Here is a 20990-nt window from a genome sequence, read left to right as displayed (position 1 = left end):
TGAGTTTGCATTTACAAAATCAAATAAATGTGTAGGAATATGGTTTTTTTCAGCTAGACTTGCTGAACGTGCTTTTCAGAAACTGGCATCTGCTAGAATGTATCTCACTTGTACTTTTTCTCTAGTACTTGTCAGTCTTCAAATAGGCAAAACAATTTCCAGCTGTAGAACACAAAGAGTCCCAGATTTGATTCCTTTCTCTCCATAGAGGTTCCCTTCAACAAAGGACATTTCTTATTTCTTTTGCCAGCTTCATTAAAACACTCGTCTTCACAAAAGGAACAGAATTATGTCTTGCAGAATTTATAAGTGACATTGAGGCCAGCTTATGATAATATTATGTATTTCCTTCTCTCACTCTTTCATTTTCTACTTCTTTAGTTAATTTTCAGGCTTCCATTGGATAACACTGGACATATGCATGGTATCTTTTTAGTCCCTAAACCCAGGGAAAACCCAATTTACACTCTGCCTCCTAGGCCAGTGAATGTAATTCAATGAGACTTAGGAATCTCCTATTAACTTCTATATCTAGAAATTATAGGGAGCTTTCAGTAATAAAACTAATTTTAATAGAATGTCATAAAGTGTAACTTAAATGCAATACTCAGCACTTGATGTTTTCTGGTTGGTTTTAAATCTGTTATTTTTTGTGCATGAGTTTCAAATCACTAGAAACAGTAAAGGCACTTAAAGGAATTCCAAGGGATGCAAGGAAGTCCAAATTATCTGAATTTAAATATCTTTCTTGGTGGTCATGAGGGGAGTAGTTTTGTTTGTAAGTTGAAGAGGAGCACATGCTATTTGTTGGAATTCATTGTTTTATATGCTTTTCCCTACTTTGTCTTTGAGGACATTGTCTGCTTTTGATTTCCTTGTCATGACTCCATGACTGTCCCAAATGTTAATGATCTTGAAATTGCAGGAATGATGTAGAGATAATTATGTTAAACTCTTTTTTCCCCTCATTCTTACTGTAGGTCCAAATGATTTCATGTTCTGTGGTAGCTTAAAAATTAGGCACAAAATTGTCATTTAGTTTTTGTTTCGAAAAAAGCACAATCCATGATTTTGCAGTTCTAACAAATGAAGGAGGTTTGTAGGCATAATTTCCAAAGCACCTCACATATCCTTCTTATAAAGTGATCTACTTAATCTACTTAACTTCCATGGAAACATGGAAAAGTTAAAAACTGTAGTGTCTCTCTGACAGGTCTTAGTCATGGTAACAGTCTTGCCTGCCAACCTTTATTGCAAAATTGGGATTCTCTGGAAAAAATTTAACTGAACTCTACCTATCATTGAAAATCAACAGTTACTTTTCTTTATTTTTAGTCAGTATGTGTTCAAATGGTGGTCCAGGAGGGAGATTTTGTCCTATTGTAGTGAACCTTTTATACATGACTGAAGAGACTGTCCATAGTACATAATGCACATCAATAAATATCACATTCACTTAAAAAATCCTGACAGCACAAGTTAAAGTTAAAATAAATATTCTGGCAGTAGTTTTGGTATCTACTTTCTTCCCTAAACTATTGTGATCCAGTTAGAGAGAGATGCCTCTGCCCAAACTAAGGTGCAAATTAGACCAAATGCTGAAGTCAAAAATACAGAAAATAGTTACCACCCATGGATCCAGCAGCATCCTTTCTTCACTCTGGGCTTCTTGGTGGTGGGGTTTGCAGAGCTGTTCTTCTGGGGGTACCATGTCCAAGTTCCATGTATACCCTGAAATTAGCTTACTTGGTGCTAATAATGCCAAGGTTTTGGATTCAATCCCTGTACGTGCCATTCACTGTAGAGTTGGAGTCAATGATCCTCGTGGCCTCTTTCAACCCAGGATATTTTGTTACTCTCTGTATGAGCTGTTATTTCTTTCCCACCATTTGCCATAGTGGGAACTTTCACCTGGATACATTAACCAGGATGTACTAACCAGACTGTAACCCTGTCAGACCTGGAATCAGCATCTTCCTGTTGCAAATTTCTCCCTTCTGGGCTCATTGCAAGTTCCTGCTGTGGTGGCTTATTGTATGGCAAGTTCCTTCTGTGGCCTTCACAGTGTTTTGAGAGAGGCAACTGGGCTCTTTAAGTCCTTAGAACTATTAAAAAGATCAATATCTTAATTGGTAATATCCTACCACATAACAAAAAACATGAGTACAAAATCTAAGCAGACCTTATCTTATAACTGCTCATCTTTTTCTGATATTTGTAATCTTTAAGGCTTAGTTTTGATAGAAATATTTGAATTGGTTTGACCATAAAAAAGCATAAAAAAGATGATTTTATCTAAACGTTGTTCCTTTGCAGGCCTTAACTAGATGAGTGACTAATACTTAACATAAGCTTGCACAAACCTAATTGAATAACTGTTTTGAAAGCAAGACTATTTCTTAATTAGACAACTCACAAAAAATTTATATTTTTAAACCTAAGTAAGATTGGCTGTGTGCTCCTCTTAAAATTCAGACATTCTAGATTTGTTTCTGATACATAATTATCTCTTTTGTGGTTTAAAAGTAAATCCTATTTCTATTTAGAAAATTAAGCTCAAATGTAATTAATATTTTAAATTTTGACAGAGGCCATAATTATAGCTTTGAGGTATTTAAAGTGATCTCTTCATTTTAGAAAGAGGTAATTCATATACCCAGTACTATTTTATAAATTAGAACTGTTTCTGTGGAAAGAAAAGCATGAATCTGAAACCTGTTTATACTCTCAAGACTTCTATGTTATTTTGGCACCTAATAGGTGATGTTTGAGTGGTGCACCAGCACAAGTCACAGTGATCCTTTTCCACTGTGCTGGAATTAGGATTTCTTAGCAACCTGTTTACCATTAAACCTCTGACTCAGTCTGTGCTGCAGTAGTTCATTTTCAGAAACTACTAGTGAAACATAGTGTATAGAGGTGAAAAGTTTATTTAAACTATACACGACATTTCTGTCTTACTTACCTATGGAGTGGATTGAATTAAAAAAGCAGTGGATGGGTTTTATGGAGGGTAGTCTTTTTGCAAAGTTGATTTTTCAAAAATTAAGAAGTGTCAGTATGTAAGTTACTCATGAAAGCTTAATTCAGCTCTGTGCACAAATTCATTAGCATAGTCTTTAATTACACAGTCACACAGTATTTCCCCTAGGCTCCCTGCCTCCTTCATTGCATTGGATGAATGGTGTCTTGAGTATATGGCAGCTGTTTAATATTTTTAAGTTCATCATTCAAGTGTTGGCCTTTGCCTTATTTACTGCACACTCGTTTGAAGCCTGAAATAAGTACACAATTATTCTCTATCAGTTTTAACATATATATGATCTTACTTTTTAGTTATAACAGCAATTATAAGAATTGTAATTGTAAAAATCGTAATACTTTCTTATCCACTTAAAGAGAAAAAAATAAAATATTATCCTAGTGTTATATGTGGAGAAAATGGGATAAGAATAAATCAGAATTAGTGGCAAAACTACTGTTATAACTTCTTATTCCATGATGCACAACTCGGCTTTATTGCTGCTAACCAAACTGCAATATCAGGTGATGCCTTTTATCTCTCATGTACTTTTCTGATATTTTTTATTCCTCAGGCACCAGGATCTCAACCTAGACACTCTGAAAATTAAATACACATGAGAGATGACCACATGTTAAAATTGTGGTTTTTCATTCTTTCCAGGCTTATACATTAATTATTATTATGCATTTAATGGTGTTGACATTTACATCACATCACAGCCTCCATCTTCTTAGTCATCACCTTTTTAACTGCAACATTTTGCTCTTGTCTCCAGGTGTGTAGAAGGACATTTTACTAGTTAGTTTCTCTTCCCTGTAGAAAATATCTCAAAAAATTTCATCTCAAGCTGATTTAAAAGCATAGTCTAACTTTTTGAACAGGAGTAATTGTCATAAATAAAACTGTGTTCATCCATAAAACTAGTGTTTAAGCAACTGCTATAAATAAATTTATTCCATCCACATTTTCCCCACAATAATTCTTTATGTCTTTTTTTTTTGTTATAGATTTAATGCCTAACTGTCAGTATACTGATCTGCCTGCTGAGCAGTAACCCTTAGGGCCAAAGGAATTCTGCTTTCTTTGTATTGTAGTGTCTGTTAGTTTGCCTATATGCTTATTTCTCAGACAAAGCTTACAGTTACATTATCAAGGAGTAACACATTGTCCTAATAGCTCCTGATAGCTCCTCCCAAATTAGTTGTCCTTCAGGTATTTTTCAATAACTCCCAGAACAGTCTTCTCCATAGTTTTACCAGGCACTGAAGTGAGACTGACAGTAGCTTCCAGGGTCTTCCTTCTTGCTGTTCTTGAAAACTGGGATGCATTATCCCGCTCCCAGTCAACTGGTACTTCTCCAGATGCCTAAGAAGATTCAAAAATCACTTAGAGAGGTTTCCCCATGACATCAGTCAGTTCTTTGAGTGTCCTCAGATGAATCTGACTGGGATCTAGATGGAGCAGCAGATCCCACACAAGATTGGAGTTTCCTGGCAGTTTATCATACTCGCAATCAAGTTCCTCCAGCTTAGGGCAATGGGAAACCCATAGCCCATAATCAATGTTTAAGGCTGAAGCAAAGAAAACATTGATCATCCCTGTATTGTCTATATCCATGTTCTTCAGGTGATCCTCTTGCTGCAACAGGATGATGTTATTTTTCACTGCCTTTTGCTATCAATGAATTTTAAAAAGCTCTTTTAACTGTCCCACATAGTTCTGACCAGATTCAGCTCTAATTGAGCTCTGGCAACATGAATTTTCTCTCTGCAATGGAGAGTAGCCTTTCTGTATTCCTCCTATGTCACTTGACCTTGCTTTCATGGGCAATACACTTTATTTTTTTCACCTGAACCCCAGAAGATCCCTGTTCAACCAAGTCAGCCCTCTGCCTTGCCTGCTTGACATTTTGGAATTGCCTGCTCCTGTGCACTAAGGAGGTGGCATTTAAACAATGATCAGCACTAATGAATCTCAGCAGCTTCAAAAGCATCTGGTCTTCTTATGTCCAGTGGATGCTGGACAGCTTTCCTCCTGTCACTGGAGGTTATAAACCCAACTGCTTTATTGTTCCTATAGCAAATATGGTCATCAATCACAACCTGACCCATGAGCCTGATATGATCCCATTTCTGACCCCAAAATAATGTTAGGGTAAGATTATTAAGAGATGCCTCTGCCCAAATTAAGGTGCAAACAAGACCATGTGCCAAAGTCAATAGTATGGATTTTAACAGTAAATGTGAGATAGCAAGATAGATAGGAAGAGAAGAAAGAAAGGAGAGAGAGGGGAAAGGAAAGAGTAGGGGGAAGAGAAGGGGAGTGGAGAACAGAGTAGAGGGGAGAGAGGGAAGGAGGAGAGAAGGGGAGAAGAGAGGCAGAGAATGTATAAACAAAAGATAATATCACCTGGGTTCCTGCAGCATCTCCTAAGCCCTTCTGCTTCTGGTCTTCTCATTGGGGAGGGGAGGAAGGTGGGAGAGGCACTTTCATACAGTCTAAGTCCCAGGTATACACAGAGTGTAAATGCTGGTTCCCACAGCTTGGGCTGATGTGTATAAGGACTTGCTTACTTTCTCACAGTTTGCCATGGTGGGAATTTTTGTCCAGACAGGTTACTCAGATCTGCCTCACCAGGCCTGGCATCTTCCTGTTGTTGCCATCTGTGCTTTTCCCACAGTCTGCACAGTAGAATTTTGTTGTGTGCTAATTCCAAACCTTCACCTCTGTTAGGCCTGGTATTAACGCCTTCCTATTTGCCATCTGTGCATAAATTCCTGTCTGGTGGCTTATCTTATGGAAACGTCCTTCTTTGACAGTACTTGAGACAGTTTATCTTTAAATCTTTACAGAGCCCCTCTCTATTAACAAGCAACAAATCAAAGAGAACATTTTTCCTAGTCATCTCCTTTAGTACCTGAATCAAGAAGTTATCAACCAGATGTTCCAGGAATCTTCTGGACCTGTTTCTATCAGCTGTGTAGTGTTCACAGTTAACATCTGGTAAGTTGAAGTCCCCAGCTTCAGTTTGGTTGGAGAGACAGCCTTGATGCTGTATCATGACCTCCTAGCAGTGCCCAAACACTGGTGTGTCATCAACATGTTCTAGCTACCAATACAAAGCAGAGCCCTATGAGATCTGCTGTGGGAAAAAGTGACTCCATTCCAGCCATACCCAATACACTTTACACTGCTTACTCTTGGTGTAGAAAGTCTGCCTTGCACTTTTTTCTCCTGAGATTTTTTCCATGTCAAAACTGAGATTAGTTTATTCTGCTGCACCAGAAAAGAGCTTGTCCTCAAGTTACATTCTTAGACAATTCTCTTTGGAGTATGTGCACCAAAGTGATAGCTGACAGAAGATTTAATTCCTTCCTGGAAGAGAAGTATACAGGAAAAAATTACATTGTTCTGAAAAGCATGAACTCATAGGGGAAGCAAATAATTTTCTGATTCTTGCCTTACATAATAAAAACCAAACCATATTGCTACTGATTATTAATCACTGCAGGTGAAATAATGTTTTTTTTTTATTTTGGAAAAAAAAGAGTTTTAAAATACTCTTTTGTAGCACTTAGTGAATATTACAGAAGCCCAGCCTAAAACTTGCTGGACAACCTTTGTATTACTTTAGGATAGAGTACGACTATGTTTATTTTACTTTGTGTTGTGGGCATCTCCATAAATATTTTATCATGACATGCACACCTTTAATTTTAGTTTAGTGTTAGCAATCTTTTACTGCTTTACCTAATGTCACTGTACTGACCTTCAGCAGCCTAACTCTATTGTAACTTAAGTTTTAAGGCTGGTAATAAATATCATTTACCTTTATTAATTATTAGGTACATTTTAAAAAAATTATAATGTAACAATATTTCTTGACTTACTAATTTTTTCTATTGGAGGAAGAAATTCCTATGTGTAATTTAACAAGAAGCCTATGACAATACAGAACACCAACTTGTAGTGAACGTCTTTCAAGATATTTTCTCTGAGTTTTTGTTTTGTAAGCTTTCTTTCAATGTCTTGTGGTGTTTTCAGTCTCTGCAATAGCTTAAAAGTAGCATAGTGACATTTTTGCAGGAACAACTCTTATTTTCAGGAAACTGTCCAGTACTAAGGAGGTGATCTTTGAATCATTGAAATTATGGGCTCTTTTGAATATAATGCATGGAAAAGTGGAACTATAGCATGGCAGATGATGTAGTGACAGAAGTACTACTTCTGACCATTTATGGCAGGGCAATAATGAAGTGTTTAATGATAAAATTTTCCTATAATGCTAGTTAAAAACTTTCCCTAAATATGATAGTATAAATGAGCAGATTGTAAAGGCAGTGCAAGCTAAGGTCTTGCATGAGATTGGAAAGTAAACAGCAATTTTTATCAGCTTCAGGTTGAACACTGAGTTCTGACAATGAGAATAATTGCTGCATAATTGCTGTTGTGTTCTAAGAGTTTGTTGATTTGCTGAGACCCAGGTGTATTTTGTTTGCTGGCATATCACTCGGAATAATAAATCTATAATTATCTCCATCTACTTTGTGGGGAAAACTCATGCTGTAGTCATAGTGTTACAGCAGAAGTGGCCCAAGGTGTTTGAGACTGTTAAACTACCTTGCCAGGAAATCATGCTCTTTGAGTCAGAAACAGGAAACAAGAAGCTATAGTTGCTCTCTTGACTCATAATATTTATCACTGCTTCAAAATCAAGGAAGCTTCTGAGAAAGATAACAGATTTCTAAGTGCTGTTTAGCTTCACTTTTTTCACTTGATCATCTGTATTTTATTTTCATAAGTAAATTAAAATAGTAATGGGCAGCCTAAATAAACTTTATGGCCATCAGGCTATTCCCGTTGTCATTTGCTTGAATCCTTTCAACTCAGCTATCAAGTGATGTATGCACAATTCAAATAAAAATGATTGTATCTTCAAGTGCTTTGACATAAGTCCTTTAAATGCAATTTTTTTTTAGTAACATAGAATGGTTTATCTTGATATTTCCTGAATTACATGAATTGTATTTTCTCTTTCTTATCAGATTTAATGGCAATGCCATTAATAGAGACTATGAAAAATTAGTTCACTAGACCTAAAACAAATACATTGTATTGTGTATCAAGGAAAATGAAAATGTTAATGAACTATTATAACTGAATATGCTTTGAATCAGTCTGATTCAGTCCTTTGTTTTCTGTAATCCTAATTTCTCTTATATTTTTGTTTCAATAAATAATATTGCTATTTATATTCCAAGTTGTAGAAGCTGTCAGTAATGTTCAGTACAGCAAGGGGGTGGACATGAGAAAGAAAAAACAACAGGAAGAAGAAATGAGGTGCTTCTATATTTTTTTACGTGATTATGTTTTATGTCTTGTAGTTGATCTAAAGCTTATAGTTTAGAAAAGCATTAAACCATCGATTAAGTATCTTTGTAATTTAGAAGCCACACTTTTTGTTTCAGTCATTATTGATTTTTATCTTTAAAAATTTGATATTAAATTGGATGTACATGCAATTTGGAATGCTACACTTTCCTCTCATGCTCTTTAGATATTTCTTAGACTTTTATTTTGTGTGCAAATATGCACTTAAAGTAGATCACGTGCAACTTATAGATAAATTTATTTCAATACGCAGACTGAAAAATCTATTCTCATCATCACATTGACATTTTTCCATTATTTTAATATTACAGATTGGACACACAATCGTAGTAGTAATCTTCCAGGTGTAGAGGGGAAGTTCCTGTCTAAATTTTAGTTATTCTTCTCCCATCCATATGCAAATAAACTTTTTTCTCCAATTTATATATTTTAACCATAAGAGTGAAACAATAAAACATATTATTGGCAAAACCAATTCATTACTTTGAGGTTGAATCATAATTTCCTAGGTAAGATAAGAACTAGTTTAATTATTCTTTACAGTTTAGAAACTGAACTTTAACTGGTTTTTTGGGCTGAGGTTATCTGTATTCAGTGGCTATTTCACTTGAAGTGCTTATGAGTAAATTCAAGCAAAACACTTAGCAGCTTTAAATATCATGATTTCAGGAAAATGCATTTCATTGTGGCCAGTAAAAAAAAAAAAAACAAAAGAAAAACCAAAAAAAAAAAAAAAAAAACCAAACCAAAACAAAACCCCAAAAACCCCTGATAGCCTTTTTTGGTAAGTTCTAACTTTCTTCACATTGAATCGGTCGGTGACCTGAAATTTGGCAAGGTGATATCTCACCAGATTCAGTTTGTAAAATTATGATTTGCATAGGCTTACTCACTTGTTTAAGAGGATTTAGCTTACAGAAACTGAAATCCCCAAGAGCTTAGTCTGAGCTGTAGTCTTATCAGAGCTCCTAGTGAGGTTTCTCTCTCTTATTATTACTTTATTTTGGGGGGGTTAGGGGGTGTGAGAGCATTCCATTTCTAACTTGGAAAAAGTCTACATTCGACAGCCGGGTTTAGATGAAATTTATATGCATCTCTGTGCTGCATAACCTTGGCTGACTGCAATGTGTTCACAAAGCTGCTCCCACTCCCCCTCCTCAGCAGAACAAGGGAAGAAAATAAGATGAAAAAACACATGGGTTGAAATGAGAATGGGGGATAACTTACCAGTTATTGTCATAGATAAACAGACTCAACTATAAGAAGTTTAATTTGATTTACTGCAAAAACAGATAAAAACAAAGTAGGATAGTGCAAAGTGAAAACAAAACAAAAAAATTTCCTCTACCTCCTCTTTTTCCCAGACTCCACTGCTTTATTCCCACCTCTTCTAACTTTTCCTTTACTTGGACAGTAAGAGTAGATGGAAAATAGGATTTGTGGCCACTTTATAACATTTGGTCTTTGCCACTCCTTCCTCTCATGCTTCCTGATTCAGTGTGGAGTCCTTCACATAGTCTGTAGTTCTTTTAGAGCTGCTCTAGCATGTGTCCTTTCCACAGGGTGTGGTCCTTCCGGAATGAACTGCTCCACTAGTTGCAGATCCTTTCAGGGTTTATCCACTTGCTGTAATGTGGGGTCATCCACAGGCTCCAGCAGAGACCTCCATGTGCTGCAGGCAGCCAGCCTGCTTCCCTGGGACCTTCACCATGGGCTGCAGGGGAATGTCTGTTCTGACACCTGGAGCACCTCTTCGGCTTCTTTCTCTGACCTTCATGTTTGCAGGGCTGTTTCTCACATATTTTTATTGATCTTCTGTCACAGTTGCTTTGCAGTATTTTTTTACCCTTTCTTAAATATGTTTTTACAAGAGCACCACCATTGTTTCTGGTGGGTTCAACTTTGACCAGAAGGAGGTCCTTCTTGGAGCTGGCTCTGTCCAACTTGGGAGCAGCCTCTTCTCACAGAGGTCACTTCTGCAGACCCCTGACTACCAAAACCTTGTTGTCTAAGCCTAGTACAAATGTATTAAATTACTTTTGAAGCAAACTCTGCTTTGTGTTCATAGAGTTGATCTGGGAGCTATTTTGTGTGTGTGTGTGTGTGTGTGTATGTGTTTGTTTGCCAGAGAACAGTATTTGTTCTGTGTTTTGGGTTTGGGGTTTTTTTGTGTTTTTGGTTTTAGTCTGTTGTAGTCTCCTTTTGGAAAGATATAGTTGCCTGGTCTCAGAAGGGAATAACTGATTGAACTAGAAAGAAGTAGGTTGAAGGTTCATGGGACCAGAAGCTTGGGAAAGAAAACAAGACACATAAATAAGACTTGGTAACTGTTTCTCTAGAGACTTTCCTTGTCTGCTGTGTTCCATCACCTTCTGAAAAAAGGCAAAAGCAAGGTGGAACTAACAGTCTTACCTCCTGACTAGATGTCTAGCTCAGCAAAACTGAAAAAGTTTAAGTGACAATAAAGTTGCTACCAAATTAAAACCTTGGTAGTGATCTATAGTGACATGTATATTCAGAACATAGAACCATTATGAAAGGTATCAGAGGACAAATTTATTGATTGCATTAAAGAAGAGTTGCAGAGCTGGCGCAGGTTGCCTTGATCAATAGATTTGAAAGGGTCAAGAGATAATATACTAGCTGCAAATGGATTCACTGTTGTCACAGATCAACTCTGTATGTATCATAGATACATTCTTGATATTAGCTTCAACAGTCTTGGGTTAGTACTTCTATCTGCACATATTTACCATTAAAAATAAAAAAGAAGAGCACTATTTATAGAAAAAGGGTCAAAATTATCTGTACAATGCTGACTCCCATATTGCCAGAAAAATATAGTTCATTTTCATTTATATGTTCCTCAAAAGCATACTGACAATTGGACAGGAAGCTATTTAGTCCAGTGAAAAATTTTATTTTCCTAAAGATTTTCTAAAGTGGAGTGAAAGGCCTTAGTCAAATCATCAATGACACGAGATTCCTGTTACTCATATCATTAAAGCATGTTCTTATCATAACCTAAAATACTTTGTAAGCATCAAAGGACCACATTCTCTACTGCTCAATTTCTTTAGGATGATTAACAACATGCTTACATTTTATTTAGTCTATGGAAGAAAAAGTCTTATTTTAAAATAAGAAAGGCCCCACCACTGAAATAAAGATAATTCAAGCACAGAAATTTTAGGATTTGTGTAACTGCTAATAAATTGATTTTAGTCTTAATGCTACCTTGAAAATTATTTCAGACATTTCTGCATATGGTGACTACCATTCACATTGCTTTTTCCTTTTGACAGGTCAAGCAATAACTGCTGGTCTAAGTGATATTCCATGTATTCACACTGAAACTGTTTATGTAAAGGATTGCAGACTTAGATAAAATTCCCTGCTATTATTTTTCCATTTATTCTTCCTTTACCATGCCTACTGCCTATACTTCCATAAGGAAAGCTAATAATGTAGTTGTCTGCTACTAAAAGTTATACTAAGGGAGAACTGCTGAAAGTCATAGATATTTTCTCTCTTTAACAAAACTACTTTATTTTTTGAGGTATAACTATGTGATATAGCACACCAGAATGTCAAACTGCATTTTAAGTTTTAAATGTAAAAAATCATATGAAAGGTTCTCCAAATTATTCAGTGATCCATCTTTGGTCCAGCTAAAGTCATGTACATTGAGAAAAAGTCATCCTGAGTTAGTTAACTATTCCCTGATGTAATTTCTCCAGATTGAAGTAGCTGCATAATGACAGTAAATATAATATGCCTCCTTCCATCCCATTGTCTAGGTTCTCAGTAGAGGGAGATTAGCTGAAGAAGAAAGGTGTGACTGATTAAAAGCTATAGTGTTGGGGAAGCAAAGGGGATTGAACGGGCAGAGAGGAATGTAAAGATACATATACACACTGCAGTTTGAGAAGAACACAATGTCTCTCTTGACATGCATCTTCACATCAAAACTATACTGAAACAAAGCAAGTATTATTTCAATGTGACTGAAGGTGAACGACCACACTGACAGGGTTTGGGACAATATAGTAATAAAGACAACAGAAATCTCTTGAGGCAGCAAAGATGAAATACAAACATTGTTGCTAATTCTCACAACTTTAACTGAAATTTTTTAAGTGATAAAATACCAGCTGTTTTTGCAAGCAAATATGGAATTAATAAGATCCTGTGATTTAGCAGTATTTCAACAGAAATTTAGGAAATACCCCAGTTTTTGTTCATTTTTTTATATGAATGGGAAGTCTCGTGGTGTGATTAAATTGTTTGTATGGGTAGACTTCTACATAAAAGTTCATTTTCTAAACCTAAATTAAGAGAATAACTTATTTTATTGGAAGTGTGGTTATTATTTAAAGCCCCCTGGGGCTCATTCATTAGCCAGGCCATCTTATTTCTGGCTGACTAGTAAATAACTTTAGATATGGAACACAGTCCTGAATAGGAAGAGAAGGAATATGTATATCCATAAAGTCTATAAGTACCTGAAATATATAACACAATGTAGTTACGAAATATATTATGCTAGTAATAGAAAATTTCAGATATATTCTGGAATAAAAATTATGCCGATATATCTGCTGTCCCTCTGAAAAATCTGTTGTCATGAAGAATGGCTGTAACTTGTTTTCTTTATACTAGAAATGTTTAGTGTTTGTGATATACATGCAATATTACTTTTAATGGTGTCTGCCATGCTTTTCTTACTTCATTCTCAGAGGATGTTCATCTGACTTTCCTATGAGTGTCATTAGAAAAATTATCCTCTTTTAATTAATTATCCCAATTTTTTTCTTTGTGAAATGTTCACATTCTGGCTCATCAATTTATATGATCAGGAAAATGAGAAGTACCCTGACAATTGGCACAATTCAGCAAGGGCAAAGGAAGTTATCACCACCTACATAGTAGGGAAAGAATAACTCTTTTTTTATACATTTCTTTTCTCCCCCTAGAATTTTAGCAGAATATAACTGACCCTGTACCCTTGAATGGCTGTCCTGTATAACACATTATAGATTAAACATCTCATTAATTCATACAGGGAAAAAACTGTATGCTTAAATCCTCCTCATAATCTCCTTTCCTCCCTTTGCATACCTGTTTCCCCTGTAGAAGGACACAGGAAAACGCTAATGGGTGTCTGTCATGGTTTGAGGCTGGCAAAATGCCAGTGCCCACATGAAAATACACTTTCCCTAGTGGCTTCTGTGAGATGTGATTAGGAACAGAGCAAAACAGGCTCCAACTTAGGAATAAAGGAAACAAACTTTATTAACTACAGCATCTAAAAAGGAACAGACACAAAACTAAGAATGAAAACCCTCCAAATACATTCCTCCTCCTCCCCCCATTTCCTCCACAGCATGAAATGACATAGTAGATTTCCACCCCGTCACCATCTCTCAGATAATCAACCTTCAGTCCATCATCACCTCTCAAATAATCAACCCTCAAGTCCATCAAGGAGAGAGGAGTCCCCCCTTGCACCATAGGCTCCCCTCAGAAACACAATTGAAACCTCTTGTGTTTCCATGTCACTCATGGCACTGCCCAGAGAGCATCTGCCCTCGTGACTGCTTCCCTCACCACTGCACATGGACCAGGACTGCCTTTAGGGTTCCCCTTTTAAGGATGCCCCACCCAGCTCCAACAAAAGCAGCAGTGCCTCACCTTCAGGACACCAGTCCCGTCACCCTCTCCTCTGCCCAAGCTCCGGCCTACCTCACCCGGCCGCATGGCTTCCCCTCCCACAGCCAGCCCCACTGGGGATCTGTCACGGAACATCACGGAACTGGACCAAGAGAGTTCTCTTCGGAGTTCTCTGCCTTTAACCCCCTGTGTTCTCAGAGGCGGTCCATACCTTCAGTGGCCAAATCAGGTGCCAATGTTCAAATCCAAGCACTGATTGGTTTGACCACAACCTCCCAAAAAACTCACTTCTTAACCTACGATGGTGCCTCACCTGGAGCAGTCAGGCACAGATGGAGTTTTCTTATAGTTTGGCTATAGGCATCATTCCATTCTGTTTGTATTTAAAAACAATGCGAGATTAATTCCCTATCTTTACACTTCACAATTGCTAAAAAAATAGCCCCACTACATATTAGACAAGTTTCTTTTTTCCTATCTATTAGGCAAATAAAAAAGGAGAAAAGAAAATAAATATAAAACAAATCTAAAACCTGTTCTTGTCAGAATTGAGGGTGAGAAAATCACACTAGTTGTTCTGGGTAAAAAATAGTGGTTAAGGTGAAAACAAATCGTTTACAGATCTGAATCTCCCAAGACACTGAATCTGTAGATAAAAGTCGGTTCATTAGAAGGAAATAAGGGTATTGATAACCTTTAAGATACAACTGAAAATCACATGGAAGTAGACATTTTATTCTCTCACAAATTAACTTCCATCCTTTGTTTATAAAGATACTCACACTTTAACAGTAATAGGTAACACACAAAAGTATTTCTTTTATTTGAAGGTACATACAAATATTATAATATTTAGGAGAAGGACTGTTAGGTGATTCAAATTTCTGTTTGTTTACAGATATCTAAACTCTATTACAAATAAATGTAACTAATCTCCAATCTATTACCATGTAAATTGGTAAGAATCATCTAAGACTGCTGAAAATCCAAAACTGTTTGTCTGCTATGCATCTTTAAGATTATGTTTTTTGAGTATACATACTATGAAGACACATGGTGTAATTTACATTCTTTATTATCCTGGTTTTCATTGAGAAATGTATATGTTCTTCATAAGTTATTATTTTTATTTTCCCGATTTCTGCTTTTTCTGTGCCTTTTCTCCTTAATATTTAAGTTAGAATTTTCAGGATAAAATAGATGATATGTTGGATTGATTCCAGCTGAATGCCAGGTGCCCACCAAAGTGACTCTATCACTCCACACCTCAGCAGGATGGGGAGGTTAAACATAACAAAAGGTTTACTGCTGAAGATAAGACCAGAGTTACCAGTCACCATGGGATGCAAAACAGTCTTGCTTTGGGGAAATTAATTTAATTTTCTGCCAATCAAAATCAGAGTAGTATAATGAGAAATAATCCCTCTCATTGGCAAAGGAATGGGGTCTGGTCAGTTTGTCACATGCTGTCTCTGCTGTTGCTTCCTCCTCGTGGGGAAGGACTCCTCACACTTTTCCTCTTCTCCAGCATGAGGTCCCTCCCATGGGGGCAGTTCTCCACAAACGTCTCCAATGTGAGCTCTTCCCACAGGCTGCAGTTCTTTTCAGTGTGATCCACCATGGATCCCTTTCATGAGCACAGTCCTTCTACTATCAAAACCTTAGCATGCAAACCTAAAGATGATTATACTAACACTGGTTCCTTGGCCTTTGCAAGCAAGTTACAAAAATTGCCTCCCTTATTTGAGATATTCAAGAACTGTCTGGACACAATCCTGGGCAACATGTCTGGGATGACCCTGCTTGAGCAGGGAGGTTGGACCAGATGACTCACTGTGTTCCCTTCCAGCCTTACCTGTGTTCTGTGACTCTGTGAAATATATGATGGTATGTGTTTCTAAATTTTTGAATAAGAAAATCCTGCATTGGTAACATAAGCATAACAATTTCACAACTAAGTTAGATATACGTATTCAGTAATGTGTATAGAAATTGTACATACCATGGTATTTCAAAGTGGGATTACATAAATTTTTAACGCATTATCTTGCAAAATGACAGTGTGTCAATATATGGTGGTGAATGCTTGTAGCTTTTGCATAAAAAATTCAAATATCAAACAGGAATTTTTATCTTTTTGAATTACATAGTTGAACTTTCTTTTCAAATACTAGTATTTAGTTCATCCAGTATTCTTTGTTTCAAAAATTACTATGTAATGAATTCAAATGCTCTTTACGAATGAATAATCCAATCTAGTTTTGTGTCATATTTTCCTTTGATGTAGTCAGTAAAACAAATAATGAGCATTGTTCTGAGTTGTTGTTAAAGTAAAGAATGTTTGGTCTTGCTTGGTGTTTCCCTGAAGGACTACAAATTTTGAATCTCTGCTGAAGTGATAATGAGTCTTCAGTATTGCACTTTTCCAGTGTGTACCGGTGATCTCTTTTCTTTCAAAATTGTTTTCCTTATAAGAATCCCATTCTTATCTTTTATTCACTCTTGAGTCACAGAAATGTAAAGATAGACAAGCTACCTCTTCAAACCCTAACTCCAGTGCATTTCTGTCAAAATGCATTTGTGTAGTAAGTGACCATTTCTTTTCCCCAAGGCCCCCTTTAGTCACCTCCAAAATGGGCTTGTCCTTCACACAAAGAGAACGGTAAGAAAAAAACCCCATTCCTATCTTGCTATACAAGGGGCTATTGTAGCCTGGGGCTCGCCCTTCAGTACATCACTGGTTAGAAATCTGCAAAATCTTTCAGTGAGATATACAAAAGTAGACAAAGGATAATTTAAAATGAAAGGAAATTTTGTCTTAATTTTTTTTTATATTATTCTTTTATTTTCCCTTAACCTGATATGTTTTCTAGATATTTATGGTTAGAATACTTTTGCAATTATTAATTTAATTCAGTGCTGTGAAACTGCTAACTGTAGAGATTTTTTTAGGATAATTGCTTTTTTCAAACTGTGTCCTAAATAGTTTCGACCCGAGTTCATAGTTTAAAAACAGATAGCTTTCTAACGTCACCAGAAATCATCCCTCCTTTTACTGTTAATGTCTTTCTTTGTGAAATATTTTCTGAAAATAAAAATTGATTTTATTTTTTATCTAAAAAAACTTAGAACACAAAAGAATATGCCTGATTCATTGTTAACACAATTTTATTCATTGGTAGAGGTTATATTCCCTTTTTATAAGGCTACAAAGGAAATAAGGATTATTTACCAGAAATAATATTCTCATAAGGTGTTGGTTTTTTTCCTTAGGCACAAATAGCAATACTTATCTTTTGTATCACAGTGGTAGTGATCACAGGAAAACAAATATCCATCCTAGCCACTGCATTGTAGCTAACAATCTGCAAATCTCCAAAAGCAGAATGAATCATAAGAGACAAAAACCAATACGTAACACTACAAAGTAACCAAAATGTAAAATAAAATACAAAAATGTGCTTAGCCAACAAATTTACTTTTGACTTCTCAAGGTAGTTGATATGTATAATAAACTTATTCCAAACACACTGATATACTATAGAAATAGTGTTTCTAAACTAAAATATACTCTTTAACAATTTCTGCTGTGAATTTCACCTTTTTTTTTTATATCTGCATTACATGGAAGGGAGCATTATGATTGCTAATATTTTAGTCCAACAAATACACTAGGCAAATGACACTTACATGCAGTTTTATTGACAGGCATTCAAGTTATATTCCAGAAGAGTAGCTCATATACCTTCTCTTTCTCTTCACTATTTGCTGCCTCACACTGAAATTTCCAATTTTATAGTTGTGAGGTTTTCTATGTTTTAATTATGGCATTAATAATTAAGCTGTCTGAAAATTTACTGGTTTTCTGCTTATCATAAAACAACAGTAAATTATTTCTATTTATCATGAATGAATTATTTACAATGAGGGACTAGTATGAGTTTTTCAGGAAGAGAGGCTCTGTCAGGATCTGAACCTAATGGCTTTGGAATTTTTGAAACAAAATATGTAGTGCAGGGAAGCAGAAACACAAGTGGTAGATCTAGCAGTAAAAAAATGTAATTTTAATTTACTCCTTAGTGAATTAAAATAAATGTTAATTCAAATAAATATTAATACACTTTCCTAAAATCATGCTATTTAAAATGTGAGTGTTTAAAATGTGACAAAAGCCCAGGAAACAGCTTGGTTGTTTCCTCTCTGTTTTAAAGAAAGTTTATTGACGTTCTCCAGAGAAATCTAAGAAGTATTTGCACTTCTATTAAAAAAACAAAAACAAAACCAAAAACAACCAAACCAAACAAAACAAAATAAAACAAAAAAAAAAAAACCAAAAAAATAAACCACCCAACCAAAAAAACCAAAAAAACAAAAAACAAAAAAAAAAACAACCAAACCAAAAACCACTAAGCAACTAAACAGCAACAAAACCCCAAACAAAACAGAAAATCAAACCCAATCATTTCTGCTCCTGTGGAAAAATAAGTAATGACACAAATAGTCTGTTTCAAATTCAGAGATGAACTGGTGCAAATACAAAATTTAGAAAGTGTATAAAAGTGTTGCAAGCAATGCATCCAGCAAAGTTTTAAAAGTAATGAAGGAAATATTTGCTATAAATTTAAATTAATACAAATGGGGTTTAGGGATGATTTAATTAATTTAAATCCATTATTCATACATCATTTTGTTCCACTTGATTTTGTTTAAGAAAGAAAATTCAGCATAAGGCTATGGATGTAATCTCTCAGTCACATAGAATTTTTTCCAACTAGCTCCTGTAAATGATTTTATTCTGCCTAGTAGTTTTTTGAATGCAGAACAGTTCCTTTAAGTCCTGAAAGGGATAGTTTTGATCAGCTATGTATCTTTTCAAATTTGAGAAAAAAACATGGAATCTCTTGCCTAGCTACATATGAATAGAAACCCCAAAAGACAGTAAATTGAAGTAGGTATAAATACATTTGCTGCCTAGAATATATTGTTTGAGAAAACTGTGGTGAGTTACGTGATGTAGTCACTTGCTGGAAAGGTAGTTTATAGAATACATTTGTTTGTAGAATGTATTTGTTTTCCCAAATGAATTATGAACGGACTTAGACCTTAGGATAATCTAACAGGACAGCCTAGGAAAACTTTTTATTTCTTCGGCAGTTAAAAACTGAGCAGTTCTGTAGGTTTGACATTAACAGTCCCAGGAAAATTGAAGACAGGAGAGTGAGTTTGTGTGTACTTTGGGATAGTTTATGTTGTTTCTTCAGGAAAGTGGTAACTTTTTTTTTTTTCTGGTTTGTGATTTCAGGATACATTGAACCTGTTGTTTTTTTTTTTTTTCTTTTATAATAATGAATTATATAAAACCTTTCCTAGAACTGTTTGAAAAAAAAATACAAATAAACCAAAAAGAAGTGTTCATGGGTTTTTTGTGCTTATTATTAGATGGTTCTTTTGTTGTTTTTGAGTTTTCTTTACCCAAACAGAATAATAAAGCCTTTCAAAACTCTATGGAGTATTTTTTTAGATAATCTTCATGTCTTTTTCAGTTTCTTGTTAAAATGGAATGTTCTTTATTTGCTTTGTGTCACATTTTAATTGTATTTAGAATCTTAATATCTGAAAGCTTTGAGAAATCAAAATATTACCCTAGAAAAATTGTTTGAGTTAAAATCAAAACACTTGCTATTCTGTTTTTACCTTGTATTCAAACTATCATATATGGAAATGTGAGAAAAAGAGAAAAGGCTTCAAGACCTTTAAAGAGAAAACCTTAAACTATGGTACGGTGATGTTTCTTGCTGCCATTGCATGTAGATTTTTAGAAGATTCTTCCATGCCTGTAACCGCTAAAAGTTAAAACAGGATGCAGCTTGAGAGAATATCATAGCTCTAATATTTGTTGAATTAGTAATCATTCAGATTCCTTGCTGTTGAGACTACTGAGGTAAAATGTTATTTTACTATAGAGAAATTATTTTTTGCATATGTTTACATAATGTATGTGTATATAAATTTGTATATATATTTATGTTTAGCCTCCTTTTTTACTGTGGGCAATGGTTTTGGTGCCACCACTCCCTTATATGCCATGTCATTAGTACCTCAGTTTGAACTGCATTGCAACATGGGCAGTGTTTACACAGTGGGGAACTGGTCTCTTTTAAGGGTTCATGTTTACTAGCAGTATTTTACTTAATGATATTGTTATTAAAAATTTTATTAAATAAAATAGGGCAGAAATACTTTTCCTCATATCCTTTAATTCTCAAGTATTTTATAAACACAAAGAGTTTCGATTTTTCTAATATCTTGTAGTGATTTAACTGTTAAGCCCAACACAACCACTCACTCATTCCCCCTGGTGGGATTCCATATGCAGAATTTCCTCCCTAAGAACCTGGGGTATAGAATCAGATTCAGTGTTGCATTTTGACAGCTGTTCTTATATAGATCATTTTAATTTGCTTAGAATTTTCTACATGTCAGCATGTACATGCAGCAAGTTTGTTTTATTCTTCTACAAATAAATTCCTTATTTATTTCAACAGAAATTGAAAAAGAAAGCTGTGGGGATCCTGGAACACCATTGTATGGTATTAGAGAAGGGGACGGATTTTCTAATCGTGATGTTTTAAGGTTTGAGTGTCAGTTTGGATTTGAATTAATTGGAGAGAAATCTATCATTTGCCAAGAAAACAACCAGTGGTCTGCAAACATACCAATCTGTATTTGTATGTACCACATATTTTCTTACTATTATTTTTAAGGCATTGTGATAAGCTTTACTTATGGGTAATAATTATGGGTAATTATTTGTGTGATTGATTTTAGAGTTAGTAAAATGTTATTAACTCTCCTGACAGGATGAATTTACTTTTTCTCGGCAGGTTTTCCTAATGTACAT

The 20990-nt window shown here is 35.3% G+C and overlaps 1 protein-coding gene across 3 annotated transcripts in view; it reads left to right on the top strand.

Moving 5' to 3' along the window:
- The window catches only part of CSMD3 (CUB and Sushi multiple domains 3), a 577908-nt gene that overhangs the window by 305614 nt on the left and 251304 nt on the right, over positions 1-20990 (top strand). For all 3 annotated transcript variants that reach the window (XM_041407558.1, XM_041407557.1, XM_041407556.1), the window contains one exon: positions 20635-20817. In XM_041407558.1, the coding sequence (XP_041263492.1) occupies positions 20635-20817 (183 nt within the window). The remainder of the gene's footprint in view (positions 1-20634; positions 20818-20990) is intronic.

This window comes from Onychostruthus taczanowskii, unplaced genomic scaffold (genome assembly GCF_017590055.1).
Source record: "Onychostruthus taczanowskii isolate IOZ18803 unplaced genomic scaffold, ASM1759005v1 scaffold27, whole genome shotgun sequence".
NCBI classification, from domain to species: Eukaryota; Metazoa; Chordata; class Aves; order Passeriformes; family Passeridae; genus Onychostruthus; species Onychostruthus taczanowskii.
The sequence above is the reverse complement of the archived record's forward strand: the minus strand, read 5'-3'. Positions and strand labels throughout refer to the sequence as shown.